At 44.9% G+C, this 16,067-nt stretch overlaps 1 protein-coding gene across 5 annotated transcripts in view; it reads right to left on the bottom strand.

Moving 5' to 3' along the window:
- The window catches only part of GGNBP2 (gametogenetin binding protein 2), a 52,376-nt gene that overhangs the window by 26,049 nt on the left and 10,260 nt on the right, over positions 1-16,067 (bottom strand). For 3 of the 5 annotated variants that reach the window (XM_039350027.1, XM_039350028.1, XM_039350030.1), the window contains exons 3-6: positions 8,036-8,116; positions 5,623-5,876; positions 2,628-2,726; positions 1,113-1,238 (exon numbers count right to left, since the gene is read on the bottom strand). In XM_039350027.1, the coding sequence (XP_039205961.1) occupies positions 1,113-1,238; positions 2,628-2,726; positions 5,623-5,876; positions 8,036-8,116 (560 nt within the window). The remainder of the gene's footprint in view (positions 1-1,112; positions 1,239-2,627; positions 2,727-5,622; positions 5,877-8,035; positions 8,117-16,067) is intronic. The other 2 variants (XM_039350031.1, XM_039350032.1) reach the window with 1 other exon arrangement.

The following is a 16,067-nucleotide window of genomic DNA, read 5'->3' as shown; positions in this document are numbered from 1 at the left end:
CTGAAAAACAGCACTTCCTTCCAGGTTTTGGCAAAACCACACAAAAGCTAACGGTGTGTTTGCTGAAGAACTGCTGGCAAAAAAGCCATAAAATCAGGTCGGTCACATGACTGACCCCATTTTATGAACATTATGACTTATGACCATATAGGTAGTCCTCGGTTTACAACCATTCATTTGGTGAGTGTTTGAAGTTAGAACGGCACAGGAAAAAAGTGACTTAGGACTAGTAACGTCAAACTTCTCAATTTCTTGCTTATTGCTGTTTTTTACAGTGTTGGGGTTTTTTTTAAATCATTATAATTTTGGCCCTTCGAAAATTATGGGCAGCATTTGTGTTCTGTTTTACCTGGTTTTTGCATGAAATCTACGCAACCGGGTGTTTAAGAAACAATCAAAAAGGATAAAGGAGTCCCTGTACATTTTACTCCGCTAATAGCTGCTGACGATCAGGAGTGGTGATCAATCTGTTTCAAGGCCACTGAACCAGTGCTATCCGAAAACATTTCCTCGGTCGTGTGGCCAGTGTGATGCCATGGAACGCTGTTAGATTCCCAACGAAGTGGTACCTATTTCAGGTAGTCCTCGACTTACAACAGTTCATGTAGTGACCGAAGTTACGACAGTGCTGAAAAACCTAACTTACGGCCGTTTTTCACACTTATGATCTTTGCAGCATCCCCATTGGTCACGCGATCAAAATTCAGACGCTTGGCAACTGGCTCATATTTGATTATGGTTCTAGTGTCCCCTTCTGACAAGCAAAGTCAATGGGGGAAGCCAGATTCCCTTAACAACTGTGCTACTAACTTAACAGCTGCAGTGATTCGCTTAACAACTGTATCAAGAAAGATTGCAAAATGAGGCAAACTCATTTAACAAATGTCTCACTTCGCAACAGACATTTTGACCTCAGTTGTGGTCATAAGTCAAAGACTACCGGGAATTGGTTGGCAGGAACTGAGGTGAGGACAGGAGCTCGCCCCTGTTGTGTGGCTCTTGAACCTGGGCTGCTGGCTTTCCAGCCGACGAGCCCAGCATCTTAACCCACTGAGCCACCGTGTCACCCTATTTAAGAAGCAAACAATTCAATATTTTCCGGTATGATTTACCTGCTGGTTCCCTGGAAAGGTCCGCAGTAGAAAGTGATCCTACACTTGCTCTCCTTCCTGTCTTCTTCGCTAGATCTTTTATCTGCACCTAACTTCTCTGTGCTCGGGGTGCTACCGTTCCCTTCGCTAGGGTATACAGCATTAAAAGAAGAATTCAGATGTATTACCACTGGGTCAATGGATGCATTTCTTTTGTGGATCCTTAGGCCTCCCTGGCCCTTCACGGACCCACATTTTAAACCCTCACAGAACAGAAAATTGAATGTGCCACAAGTGTGGAACAACCAGGCCTCCGTCTGCGGTTATTGTACTCTGCTCAACTAATCGACAAAAATAAAAGCACAAGGCCCCATAACGGCATCAAAGGAGCCACGCAGAGCAATTAACAGAAGAAGAAGAAAGCCAAACAGGCCTGGAAATTTGGTAACCACTGAACAGCCCCATAAGCGTGAATCATAATGCTTAAAAACATGCCTCCCTGCCACCGAAGATGAGTTAAAATTCAGTTTCCACTAAAAGAGACTGGAGGGAAAAGTCAGAGCTTGCTGTATAGAGGCAGTCTTCGACTTACGATGCTACATTTAGTGACCGTTCAAAGTTACAATGGCACTGAAAAAAGTGACATGACCATTTTTCACATTTACGACCGTTAGAGCATCCCCATGGTCATGTGATCAAAATTCAGATGCTTGGCAAGCGATTCATATTTATGACGGTTGAAGTGTCCTGGGGGTTCCTGTGATCCCCTTTTGTGACTTTCTGACAAGCAAAGTCAATGGGGAAGCCAGATTCACTTAACAACCGTGTGACTAACTCAACAACCGCAACAATTAACTTACCAACTGTGGCAAGAAAGGTCGTGAAATGGGGCAAAACCCACTTAACAGCTGCCTCACTTAGCAACAGAAATGTTGGGCTCAGTTGTGATCGTAAGTCGAGGATTCCCTGTATACTCTGAAACCACAGAGTTGATTTCTATTACAAAAATTGACTGTAATTTTTATTACCATTCATATGGGAAGTCTGAGGTCCCCAGAAAATGTTTTGTAGAAGGGGGGAAAAAATTCAATTTTACATCCCTAATGCTGTCACTTCCAACTGCACGCACACCCAAAAATAAACACAATGCTTGCCCTGATACAACATTTTTTGGGGGTAAAAATATCACTAAAATGGGTTAAATTGCTTGTTTTCACCCACGAAGTTGGCTGGCTAGGGAAGATTTCTATTAAGAATTGCCAAAGGGCAATTACTGGTGCCAACCTTCACCAGGGGTTTTTATACTCCTATTTTTTCATTGGTAGAGAAAGTCTGTTTTTAACTCTGCTTTTTTAACATTACGGTTTGAGGCCAGCAGGCACAAAAGCACCATTATTTTGGCCATTTCTTCTTCTTTTCTACGTCCAGCTGTTTACCAACTAAGCCACTTCCTGCCAAGGTGTGCCCCCAAGGTGTGCCCCAAAAAAACAACAGACTGGCACCTGTTTCGTGGGTGTGCTTTTTATTAACACTTACCCCAAGGGTTTCGGTTTGTGTGTGTCCAACGAATGCAATTGGCATCGCTTGTTCTTCTTACTTTTCGGAATTGCATCAATCATTTCATTTAATTTGGACCTTTCGGGGGGGGGGGGGAACGGAAAAAAAAACACTTTAAAAAAAAAATTCGGAGAAGCCCATTCAAACATTATATTTCCCATCGAACATGATTTTGTACAAAGTCCCACTACAGATGCTCTTTTATAAACTCTGACTCTACAGGTAGTCCTCAACTTACAACAGTTCATTTAGTGACCGCTCGAAGTTACAACGGCACTGAAAAAAGTGACTTATGACCGTTTTTCAGACTTATGACCGTTGCAGCATCCCCGTGGTCAGGTGATCAAAATTCAGACGCTTGGCAACTGACTCGTATTTATGAGAGTTGCAGTGATGTGATCCCTTCTTGTGACCTACTGGCAAGCAAAGCCAGTGGGGGAAGCCAGATTCACTTAACAACCATGTTACTAACTGAACAACTGCAGTGATTCACTTTAACAACTATGGCAAGGGAGGTCGTAAAATGGGGCAAAACTCACTTAACAGCTGTCTTGCATAGCAGCACAAAGTTTGGACTCAATTGTGGTTGTTAAGTCTACCTGCATTTGCAGGATGTCGACAGCTATCTTGGGATTGCGGCTAGTGTGAGGTTTAGGTGTGGACTATGTAATAATCTGTGGGTAAAGGAGTAGCATAATCCCCGTAGGAAACCATAGCTTGTCATTCGCTGATTTGCCTAAATCAAGACCCGCCAGGATGCAGTCGGAGGTTCATCTATGGCAGTGGTGGCGAACCTATGGCACGTGTGCCAGAGGCAGCACTCGGAGCCCTCTCTGTGGGCACGCGTGCCATAGCCCAAGCCCTGCCTCCCCATGGCCCCCTCCTCACCAGCAGCCTCCCTGGAGGAGAATCGCCCCCGGGTGCGGCCCACATGGAGCAGCGCAGCCAAGGACATAGCTGGGTAGCAGGGACACAACTCCACCCTCGCACCCCATAGCGTGCAGATGCTGCTGTGGGGTGTAGGTGGAGAGCGTGGCTGCCATGGTGCTGCATTGCTGCCTGGGTGATCTGCTGCAGGCCATGGAGGCGGTGCGTGTCCCTGCAGGTGGGCGGGGCAGGGGGCGGGTGGGGGCAGAGCAGGCAGGATGGGAGGCGGAGCGGGGGGCAGGTTTTGGGCACTCGGTCTCTAAAAGGTTTGCCATCACTGATCTATGGTTATTTCTCTATTCCAGCCTCCAGACAATCCTGGAGTGGCCACAAATGAGGCCACTCTACCCCAATGTATCTATGGTTCTTTTCCCATTCTGCACAAAAGGTGAATTGGGCAATCACTAAATTTGACAGAACAGGGATGGGTAGCTATGGCCCCTTTACATCCTGTGGACCAACTCCCTGAATTCCTGAGCCAGTCCACAAGTTGTAAAGAATCCATTGTTGCTCATTTTTGTGATAGAATGAGCACATAGTAGAGAGATGGATAGATAGATGGATGGCTGGATGGACGGATAGATAGAGGGATGGATGAATAGACAAGAGAGATGGATGAATAGATAAAAAGTGAATGGGAGACAAAAGGGTCTTCAAATGGGTCAGATCAGAAAAGGTTAAATGTTTTTAAATGAAACTATAAAAAAATAAAAATAAAAAACCTGGTGGAGTTTGCTGGTGTCAACCCTTCAAGGTAGGCCAATTCAAAGAACAGGTAAGATAAATTTTCCAGGAGTGCAACTACTTTTTTAACAGAATCTTGAAGACCTGTCCAGGTTTCTCTCCATCTCATCTTACATTAAACAAAAATCAAGATAGGGTGATCTTGATTCCCCCCCCCCCACACACACACACTTCCCTCTATCTCGGGACTGTACAATTTATGCAATTTTTGCAAGTCCCCTCTTTAAGGACTTATGCCTGCCTCAAATCTGCTTTAAATGTTATTTACTACTTTATTCATTTGTTAAAATTTATATGCTATCCGTCTCATGGGTCATGGCAACTATGAGCAGCTAATAGCAGAAAGCCAAGAAAATGGAGGATAAAAACAAATGAATAGAATAGAATAGAATAGAATAGAATAGAATAGAATAGAATAGGAGTAGAGTAGAGTAGAGTAGAGTAGAATAGAACTTTATTGTCACTTTAAATGTACACTAATCAGCATACATTAAAATGAGATTTCGTTGCATACAGTTCTCAAAGGGTAACTTCCAATATACACCGCATAAACATGACAAAAATGAATAAATAAGATTATGCATATACCCATATACACATACGGCCCAGAGAAACAACATAGTCTAGTTCAGATGTATACATATATCTGGCGAGAAAAATGAATCTTGTGAGTTTACCAGATGGATGGCATAGGGGAACATAGGGAACAAATTACTGCTCCCCATAGTTTTGCTATCTTGCCTAGCATCCAACCAATGTGACTTAACCAGTTTAGCAGCAAAGTTAGCTTAGTGGGTCATACAAATACAGTAGTCCTTGCCTTACAGTCATTCATTTAGTAATTATTCAAAGTTACAATGGCACTGAAAAAAGTGACTTATTATCAGTTTTCACACAACCATTGCAGCCTTCCCATGGTCACGTGATCAAAAATCGGGCACTTGGCAACTGGCTCGTATTTATGATAGTGGCAGTGTCCTGGGGTCTTGCAATCCCCTTTTGCGACTTTCTGACAAGCAAAGTCAATGGGGAAGCCAGATTCACTTAACAACCATGTTACTAACTCAAGAACTGTAGGGATTCCAATAACAAATGCAGCAAAAACGGTCGTAAAATGGAGCAAAACTCACTGAACAAATGTCTTGCTTACAACAGAAATTTTGGGCTTAACTGCGGTCGTATGTTGACGGATACTTATATGGAGACAGCTTTATGAAGGCTTTCCTCTTAAAAATAAAAAATAAAAAATCTTCCCACCCAGTCCTGAGTGATATGGCAAGATGCTGGCCCTCAGTGATCTTACCCATGCACATAGAAAAGCGTGTAAAGCTTCTTGGCATCCCTCATGCAGCTCGGAGTGACAGAAAGGATTCCCTTTGACCCAACCGTGAGGGGCTCGAGAGCGGGGTTGCCGGACTCCACCAGCTGAGAGAAGAGGCGCTCCACGCTACGGCGGCAGCCGACACAGGGGACAAGCTGAGAAAGGGCGCTCAGGACTTCGCGTGACGTCACCATCATGGCGATGCTCAAATCTTGCTGCTTCAGCATGCTATGCCTCTGGAGAGGGGAAAGAGGAAGCGGTTTAAAGCGGTTCAGGGCAGTACAGGAAAGTATGTAGGAAAGTATGTTTATTTGCAAAAGTTATACAGCCACGCATCTTAATAGAGTAACAGAGTTGGAAGGGACCTCGGAGGTCTTCTAGTCCAACCCCCTGCTCAGGCAGGAGACCCTATACCAGGGGTAGGCCACCTTGGCTCTTTTAAGATTCGTGGACTTCAACTCCCAGAATTCCTGAGCCAGCCATGCTGAAGGGAAAGGGAAAGGTTTCCAAGCTGAGCCATGCTGGCTCAGGAATTCTGGGAGTTGAAGTCCACGAGTCAGAAAGCGGCCTAGGCCTAGGCCAGGGATAGGCAACCTTGGCTCTTTTATGACTCATAGACTTCAACTCCCAGAATTCCTGAGCCAGCCATGCTGAGGGGAAAGGGAGAAGTTTCCAAGCTGAGTCATTCTGGCTCAGGAATTCTGGGAGTTGAAGTCCACGAGTCATAAAAGAGCCATAACAGTTGCCTACCCCTGCCCTATATCATTTCAGACAGATGGCTGTCCAGTCTCTTCTTAAAAACCTCCAGTCTTGGAGCAGCCACTTCTGGAGGCAAAGTTGTTCCACTGATTAATTGTTCTACCTGTCAGGAAATTTCTCCTCAGTGCTAGGTTGTTTCCCTCTTTGATGAGTTTCCATCCATTGCTTCTTGTCCTGCCTTCAGGCACGTTGGAGAATAGCTTGACTCCCTCTTCTTTGTGGCAGCCCCTGAGATACTGGAACACTGCTATCATGTCCCCCCCTCCTCTTTATTAGACTAGACATACCCAATTCCAGTAACCGTTCCTTATATGTTTTAGCCTCCAGTCCCCTGATCATCTTTGTTGCTCTTCTCTGCACAATTTCTAGAGTTTTAACATCTTTATATTGTGGTGACAAAACTGGATGCAACATTCCATCTTAAACAAACATTATCTGGGTGGCAACAAATAATATATAAAAATCACAAGCTATATATATAGCGCTTAGACTTATATACCGCTTTACAGCCCTCTCTAAGCGGTTTACAGAGTCAGTCTATGGCCCCCAATAATCTGGGTCTTCATTTTGCCGACCTCGGAAGGATGGAAGGCCGAGTCAATCTTGAGCCCCCGCCAGGATCAAACTCAAGTTCTTCATATATTTTAGCCTCCAGTCCTCTAATCCAGAATTCCCCAACTTTTCCAGGTTTGGCAGCCCGGGGGGGGGGGGTGATTTTGTGGGTGCAGCAGGCACATGGCGCACACATGCACGGACACTGTTCCTTGCGTAAGTGGGGCCGAGAGCATCTGTGAAGCTTGCGAGTGCCTTGAGTGGTTATTCTGCTCACAAAAGTGAGGCCCCGAATGTCTACAATGCTCACACAAGTGGGCCCACAAAGCTCCCACGAGGCCCAGAATGCCTGTGATGCTCATATGAGGCCCCCAAATGCCCGTGACGCTCACGTGAGTGGGCCCACAAAGCTCGCAAAAGGCCCAGAACGCCTGTGACACTCGTAGGAGTGAGGCCCCCGAATGCCTGTGACGCTTGCGCAAGTGGGCCCACAAAGCTCGCCCAAGGCCCCAAACCCCTGTGACCATTCATACGAGGCCCCTGAATGCTCATGACGCTCACGCGAGTGGGCCCACAAAGTTTGCATGAGACCCAGAATGCCTGTGACATTCGTATAAAGCCCCCGAATGCCTGTGACGCTCGTGCAAGTGGGCCCACAAAGCTCACATGAGGCCTAGAACGCCTGTAATGCTCGTATGAGTAAGGCCCCCAAATGCCTGTGACGCTCCCATGAGTGGGCCCACAAAGCTCATACGAGGCTCAGAACACCTGTAACGCTCCTGTGAGTGGGCACACAAAGCTTGCACAAGGCCCAGAACACCTGTGACGCTCGTATGAGGCCCCCGAATACCCATGATACTCGCATGAGTGGGGCTGTGAGCATTCGTGCACGTACACACACACACACACACACACACGCACACACCCATCAGCCAGCCATTCACGCAGCCCGGTTGTGAATAGGCCACATACCAGTAGTGGGATGCAGCGCACAGGTTTGGGATCCCTGCTCTAATCATCTTTGTGATTTTTTTTAAAGCCCCAGCCCTCGGATCTCGCAACATACAGTAAGATGCTGCCGTACCTGAATGAACTGCTTCAACTGGGCTCCGTTGTGCTGATGTCCATCGAGGCTTAGCATGTTATCAGGAAATTCCATCACCATCTGCACAAAAAGAACGTGGACAGTTGAGTTCTGGTGCCAGGAAGAAAAGCAGGAGTGGCGGCCACAGGGACTATTTGTACCGTCTCCGCCGCAGCCCTTTTGACCCGGGGGGGGGGATGTTCATCGTTACATAAAACACACAGATGTGAGGGTACGATTTTGGCAGGGTGCCCATGCTGCAGAACGGACATGGCCATTTTAAGACCTTGTGTGCCAGTTACATACAGATAGCCGACTTACATCGGTTCATTTAATGACCGTTAAAAATTACAGCACAGAAAAAAGTGACTCAGGACCATTTCTCACACTTCCGACCATTGCAGCATCCCCCACAGTCACAATTAAAATTCAGACCCTTGCCAACTGGTTCATATTTATGACGGTTTCAGTGTCCCCAGGGGTCATATGATCCCCTTTAGCAGCTTTCTGACAAGCAAAGTCAATGGGGAAGCCAAATTCAACTAACAATCATGTTACTAATTTAACAATTGCAATGTTTCATTTAACCAACAGTGGCAAGGGAATTTGTAAAATGGGGCAAAACCAATGTTTCGCTTAGCGACATAAATGTTGGGCTCCATTGCGGTCGTAAGTTGAGACCACCTGTAGTCACTCTGTCACTTCCTTCGAGGCAATCTATCCAAAGTCACACATTGGAAGACCCCTCTCTGCTCAAGTCACTAGATTCATATATCAGTAGAGACAAGGAATGTGGACAGTCCTTGACTTACAACCATTTGTTCAGTGACCGTTTGCGTGAAACTCTGAAGAACAGTCGTAAGTCCCCTTTTTTCAGGAGCGTTGAATGGTCACTAAACAAATGCACCCAACTTGAGAAAATTCACAGAAATAGCAAGAATAACCCAGGTGCCCCTTTGGCAGCGTCTAAGTCAGGTCCCTTTATCCAGGGGTGTCTACAGGGAAGGACTCCGAAAATTCAAAATGGTGGCCAAGGTGGAGCAATGTAAGCCCCGCCCCTTTTCTACCTATATATGTCACAATGCACATGAAAGCAGCACAACCTCAATTTTATGGTTGTGGCCATCGTTTCCTTCCTCCTATTACATATCCTTCTCTATTTAACATGCCTGGTGCCTGGATTTTTCAGCCATGTCTCCCCTGCTGTTTTATTCCGGCTGCTCTTTGTACCTAGTTCGTTTCAGATTTCTTCAGAATATATACAGGTAGTCCTCAACTTACAACAATTCCTTTAGTGACCATTCAAAGTTACAACAGCCCTGAAAAAAAGTGGCTTATAACCGTTTTTCACGTTGACGACCGTTGTAGCATCCCCCACGGTTACATGATCAGATGCTTGACAAGTGCTTCCTATTTATGACGGTCGCCGTGTCCCGGGGTTACACGATCAGCTTTTGCGATCTTCTGACAAGCAAAGTCAATGGGGAAGCCAGATTCACTTAACAACCATGCTACTAACTTAACAATTGCAATGATTCGCTTAAACGATGGTGGCAAACCCGTTTAACAAATGTTTCACTTAGTGACATAAATTTTGGGCTCTGTTGTGGTCGTAACTCGAGGACTACCTGTACTGACAATTTATTTCTGGGTGCAATTCAAGGTGCTGGTCATCACCTTTAAAGCCCTAGATGGCACAGGACCAGGTTATCTGCAGGACTACTGTTCCCTATAGACATCTACTCATCCTACCAGGTCAGATATGGTCCCTTCCCCCTAAATATTGCCATCTGAAGGGAGCTAGGAAGCACATCTTTTCTATGACAGCCCCAGCCTTATGGTGCATTATGTTAGAGGTCTCCAAACCCCGGTCTGTGGACCGGTACCGGGCCACGGCATGCCAGCAACCGGGCCGCACAAACAAGCAAAGCCCCATCCGCGGGATGCAGGCAACACACAAAGCCACATCCCCTCTCATCCGTGGAAAAACCTCTCTCCACGGATCCGGTCCCTGGTGTCCAAAAGGTTGGGACCTCTGCCTTAGAGTGCATTCTACTCCTTGAAGTTGAGCAGTCTTCTTAGGCTTTAACTTTCTATAAGACTTTGAAGATCTGCCTTTTCTCCCAAGTGTTGGGGGAAAAAAATTAGTAGATGCCCCTTTAGCACAGATTGGTGCTAATGGGTGCTAAACTGTTTTTAATGTTTTACGTTTCAACTGGCTTATAATTTTAATATGATTTTACGCAGGTGCATCGTCCTCAACTTACAACCATTCGTTTAATGACTGTTCCAAGTTACAACGGCACTGAAAAAGGTGACTTATGGCCAGTTCTCACACTGATGACTGGAGCAGCATCCCCATAGTCACACGGTCAACCTTGGGGTGCTTGGCAACCAGGGTGTGTTTGCGGGGGGTTGTAACGTCCCAGAATCCTGGGATTATCATTTGCAAGCTTACCATTTTTCACACAACCGTTGCAGCCGTCCCCCCTCCCATTGGTCACGTGATCAAAATTCGGGCACTTGGCAACTGACATGTATTTATGATGGTTGTAGTGTCCCAGGATCATCATGAGACCTACTGACAAGCAAAGTCAACGGAGGAATGCCAGATTCGCTTCATGACTGCACGGTTTGTTTAATGACCGCACGATTTGCTTAATGATGGCACGATTCGCTGAACAGCCCTGGCAAAAAGGGTTGTAAAATGGGAAACGACTCGCTCGGCAACACACCTTTTCCGGGCTTAGCAACGAAAATGTGGGGCTCAATTGTGGTCTTTTAATTTGCATGTCTTTTTATTTGGACGGGGAGCTCATCCAGAGTTGTTGAAAAGACAAGACGGGTGGATAAATGTTTTAAATAAATAAATATTTAATGGCTAAGAAGCACGCTGCTCACAAGGGCCTGCTCTCAACTTGCCCCCAGTACCAAATCTTTGAAGTGGATTGCTCAACTTGTTCTTTGATGAGGTCAAGGGTCTTGGAGGAAGGATCTTGTCTGCTTCTGACGGAGTACAAAGGAAAGACCTTTGATCTAATCCAACATTCCTCTGCCTCACAACGTAAAGAAGGGTGCCCTCTCTGTGCAAGCATTCTCTGGGGCGAGAAACAAGGGTTGGAAGCTGATCAAAGAGGGAAGCAACTTGGAATTAAGGAGAAACTTCCTGACAGTGAGGACAACCAACCAGTGGAACAGTTTGCCTCCAGAAATCGTGGAGATAATTAAGAAGAGACTAGAACCAGTGTTTCTCAACCTTGACAATTTTAAGGCATGTGGACTTCAACTCCCAGAATTCCACAGCCAGCATTGCTGGCTGTGGAATTCTGGGAATTGAAGTCCACATGCCTTAAAATTGTCAAGGTTGAGAAACACTGGACTAGACATTCACCTGTCTGAGATGGTATAGGGCAGTGATGGCAAACCTTTTAGAGACCGAGTGCCCAAACTGCAACCCAAAACCTACTTATGTATCGTCGGGTGCCAGGTGGGCGTGGCCCATTGGGTGGGCGTGGCTGCAGTGGTAACCGCAGACTTGGTGGGACTAAAAAGTTTAATCAATCTATTCCAACTTTGCGAGATTTTTTTTTCCCGGGAGAAGTTGAAATTGATTGATTGATTGAACTTTTTTTTTTTTTTTTGCACACGGCAGCGGAGCCTAAAGCGAAAAGGTTTTATAATACTCAGCTGAAGGCCTAGGACTGGGGTGACAGTGTGCGTGCCCACAAAAAGGGCTCTGCGTGCCACCTGTGGCACGCGTGCCATAGGTTCACCACCATGGCCCTATACCAGTGCTATACCTATACCTCATGCAGGAAGATTTGAGCCATTTTTATTTGTGTTTTTTTTTTTTAATTTGGGAATGTATTCCTGCCACAATAGCATCCATGAACACTGCGCTCCCATTCCCCATGCATTCAAAGACCAATGTGACTTCCTTCTTAATACATGTAGTCCTCGAATTATGACAGCAATTGGGACCGAAATTCCTACTGCCGAGTGATGTAGTCAGAAGTGCGATGTCATGGGACTGCATTACATGTAGTCCTCGAGTTACGACCATGACTGAGCCCAAAATTTATGTTGCTTAGTGAAGCATCTGTCAAATGGGTTTGCCCCGTTTTGCGACTTTCCTAGCCACCACTGTTAAGTGAATCATTGCAATTGTGAAGTTAGTAGCACGGTTGTTAAGTGAAGCTGGCTTCCCCATTGACTTTGCTTGTCAGAAGGTCACAAAAGCTGATCGTGTGATCCCGGGACACGGCGACCGTCATAAATAGGAACCACTTGTCAAGCATCTGAATTTTGATCACGTGACCATGGGGGAATGCTGCAACGGTCGTCAACGTGAAAAACGGACATAAGCCACTTTTTTTCAGGGCTGTTGTAACTTTGAATGGTCACTAAAGGAACAGTTGTAAGCTGAGGACTATTTGTATATATTCTGAAAAAATCTAAAATGACAAAGAGCAGCCGGAGTAAAATAGCAGGGGAGACATGGCTGAAAAATCCAGGCACCAGGCCTGCTAAATAGAGAAGGAAAGGTAATAGGAGGAAGGAAACGATGGCCACAACCATAAAATTGAGGTTGTGTTGCTTTCGTGTGCATGGCGACATATATATGTAGAAAAGGGGCGGGGCTTACATTGCTCCACCTTGGCCACCATTTTGAATTTTCAGAGCCCTTCCCTGTAGACACCCCTGGATAAAGGGACCTGGCTTAGATGCTGCCAAAGGGGCACCTGGGTTATTCTTGCTACTTCTGTGAATTTTCTCAAGTTGGGTGCATTTGTTTAGTGACCGTTCAACGCTCCTGAAAAAAAGGGAACTTACGACTGTTGTTCAGAGTTTCACGCAAACGGTCACTAAACAAATGGTTGTAAGTCAAGGGCTGTCCGCATTCCTTGTCTCCACTGATATATGAATCTAGTGACTTGAGCAGGGAGGAGTCTTCCAATATGTGACTTTGGATAGATTGCCTCGAAGGAAGTGACAGAGTGACTACAGGTGGTCTCAACTTACGACCACAATGGAGCCCAACATTTATGTCGCTAAGTGAAACATTGGTTAAGTGAGTTTTGCCCCATTTTACAAATTCCCTTGCCCACTATTGGTTAAGTGAATCATTGCAATTGTTAAATTAGTAACATGGTTTTTAGTTGAATCTGGCTTTCCCGACGTGATTTCAGATTCTTTGAGGCGGTCGTTAAGGGAACACCGCAGTCATTAAGAGAGCCAACAGTTGGCTAAGAGTGCACTGTTGCTGAAAACCAGGAGTAACTGCTGTACATGTGGACATGTTGACAAACGCCCAAACAACCACAGGGGGTGCGACCATCAAAACTTTGAATTCAGGTGGTAGGTCCCCTTTTTTTAGGTGGGTCGTCACTCTGAATGGTCGCAAGCAACTAGTCGTAAGTCGGGTAATGAAATGTCTACAAGAAAACCTGAAGGCAGGACAAGGAGCAATGGATGGAAACTAACCAAGGAGAGAAGCAACCTAGAACTGAGGAGAAATTTCCTGACAGTGAGGACAATTAATCAGTGGAACAACCTGCCTCCAGAAGCGGTGAATGCTCCAACACTGGAAGTTTTTAAGAAGAGACTGGACAGCCATTTGTCTGAAATGGTATAGGGTTTCCTGCCTGAGCAGGGGGTTAGACTAGAAGACCTCCAAGGTCCCTTCCAAATCTATATTATTATTATTATTATTATTATTATTATTATTATTATTATTATTATTATTATTATTATTATGGATCATCGCACAGTCAGCCAGATGTTCAGACTGGATTTGGCATTTTGTCTACCTTTATTATTATTATTATTATTATTATTAACAACCACCAACCGCAAAGAGACCAAGGACCCATAATTTGACCCTAAGCAGCAAATACTTTATCTTCTATTGGAGAGCCAGGTATTTTCTGACCTGCCACTGGTGCAGTCTAAGAATTTTTCCCTTTAACATGTCCAAGTTCAAATGCTCCCTTTTGCGAAATGACACCCGAGGCATTACAGCAATTGCCACCCTCATCACAAAATTGCACTCTCAAGAGATACACCCACCACTTTAGAAAGCACCACTGTGGTTATTAAAATAAAAGCACTTTCAGCTGTACAGTAGGCTCATGAAGCGATTCAGGCGAGAACAAAGGTCCTTTCAAGTGGTTGGCATAAAAATAAAATATAATAATAATAATAATAATAATGATAATAATAATAATAATAATAGTAGTAGTAGTAGTTGTTACTACTACAAATAGAAATAGAAAGACTGTGGCAAAGGCAAGCAAGGGTAGTACCAATAGTAATAGGCGCCTTGGGTGCAATCCCAAAACAACTGGAGCACCACTTGAACACCATCATCGGCATTGACAAATTCGCTATTAGTCAATTGCAAAAGGCGGCCTTACTAGGAACTGCTTCCATCCTGCGACGATATCTGTAATATCATCAAACATCCACATCTGCCTATCCCAGGTCCTAGGTAAGGACTCGATAGGTAGACAAAATGCCAAATCCAGGCTGAACATCTGGCTGACTGTATGATGATCAATAATAATAATAATAATGATGATGATGATGATGATGATGTAGTAATAATAGCAATAGTAGTAATAATAATGGTAGTAATAGTAATAATAATAATAATAGAGAACTATTGTTTTCCAGGCTTAGGCAGCCCGACTCATTTAATTCCTATTAATAAGAAGGCTGAGAAATTATAATCCAAAGCATACAAAGGGCAACTAGATTTCCACCTTGGTTAATAGTGAAGGACCGCAGTTCAACAAGGTTTCAATAAGTAGCTAAATTAGTCTTTGGTGATACAACTTATGACCATTTATTTAGTGACCATTGGAATTTACAAAGGCATCGAAAAAAAGTGACTTATGACCGTTTTTCCCATTTAGGACAGTTGCAGCATCTCTATGGTCACATGATCAAAATTTGAGCGCTTGGCAACTGGCATGTACTTATGACGGTTACAGTGTCCCAGGGGGTCACGTGATCCCCTTTTGCGACCTTCTGACAAGCACAGTCAATGGAGAGGCCAGATTCACCTAACAACCGTGTTACTGACTTAACAAGGGCAGCGATTCACTTAATATCTGTGGCAAGAAAGGTGGTAAAACGGGGGCAAAACTCCCTTAACAACTGTCTCACTTAGCAACAGCCATTTTGGGCTCTATTGTAGCCTTAAGTTGAGGACTACCTGCATACATTGTGCTGGAGGCACCCAACAATCTGGACCAGGAATCCAAAAAGGCCTCTCATGGGAAAGTGATCCCCAAGCCAAACAGCCCTCTGTTTAAGATTAAACTGTCTTAAGGAAGGGAGGGAGGGAGGGAGGGAGGGAGGGAGGGAGGGAGGGAGAGAGAGAGAGAGAGAGAAAGAAAGAAAGAAAGAAAGAAAGAAAGAAAGAAAGAAAGAAAGAAAGAAAGAGGGAGGGAGGGTAAAGAAGAAGAGAAAGATAAGGAAGCATGACAGGGAGGGAGGGAGGGAGGGAGGAAGGAAGGAAGGAAAAAAAGAAGATAGGGAGGGGGGAGAGAAAAAAGGAAGGAGAAAGAAAGAAAGAAAGAAAGAAAGAAAGAAAGAAAGAAAGAGGGAGGGAGGGTAAAGAAGAAGAGAAAGATAAGGAAGCATGACAGGGAGGGAGGGAGGGAGGGAGGAAGGAAGGAAGGAAAAAAAGAAGATAGGGAGGGGGGAGAGAAAAAAGGAAGGAGAAAGAAAGAAAGAAAGAAAGAAAGAAAGAAAGAAAGAAAGAGAGGGAGGGAGGGAGGGTAAAGAAGAAGAGAAAGATAAGGAAGCATGACAGGGAGGGAGGGAGGGAGGGAGGGAGGAAGGAAGGAAGGAAGGAAGGAAGGAAGGAAGGAAGGAAGGAAGGAAGGAAGGAAGGAAGGAAAAAAAGAAGATAGGGAGGGGGAGAGAAAAAAGGAAGGAGAAAGAAAGAAAGAAAGAAAGAAAGAAAGAAAGAAAGAAAGAAAGAAAGAAAGAAAGAAAGAAAGAAAGAGGAGGTAAAGAAGAA

The sequence above is a fragment of the Crotalus tigris genome, unplaced genomic scaffold (assembly GCF_016545835.1).
Source record: "Crotalus tigris isolate CLP2741 ecotype Arizona unplaced genomic scaffold, ASM1654583v1 scf7180000018306.2785112, whole genome shotgun sequence".
Lineage (NCBI taxonomy): Eukaryota > Metazoa > Chordata > Lepidosauria > Squamata > Viperidae > Crotalus > Crotalus tigris.
This window is presented reverse-complemented; position numbering and strand designations above follow the sequence as displayed.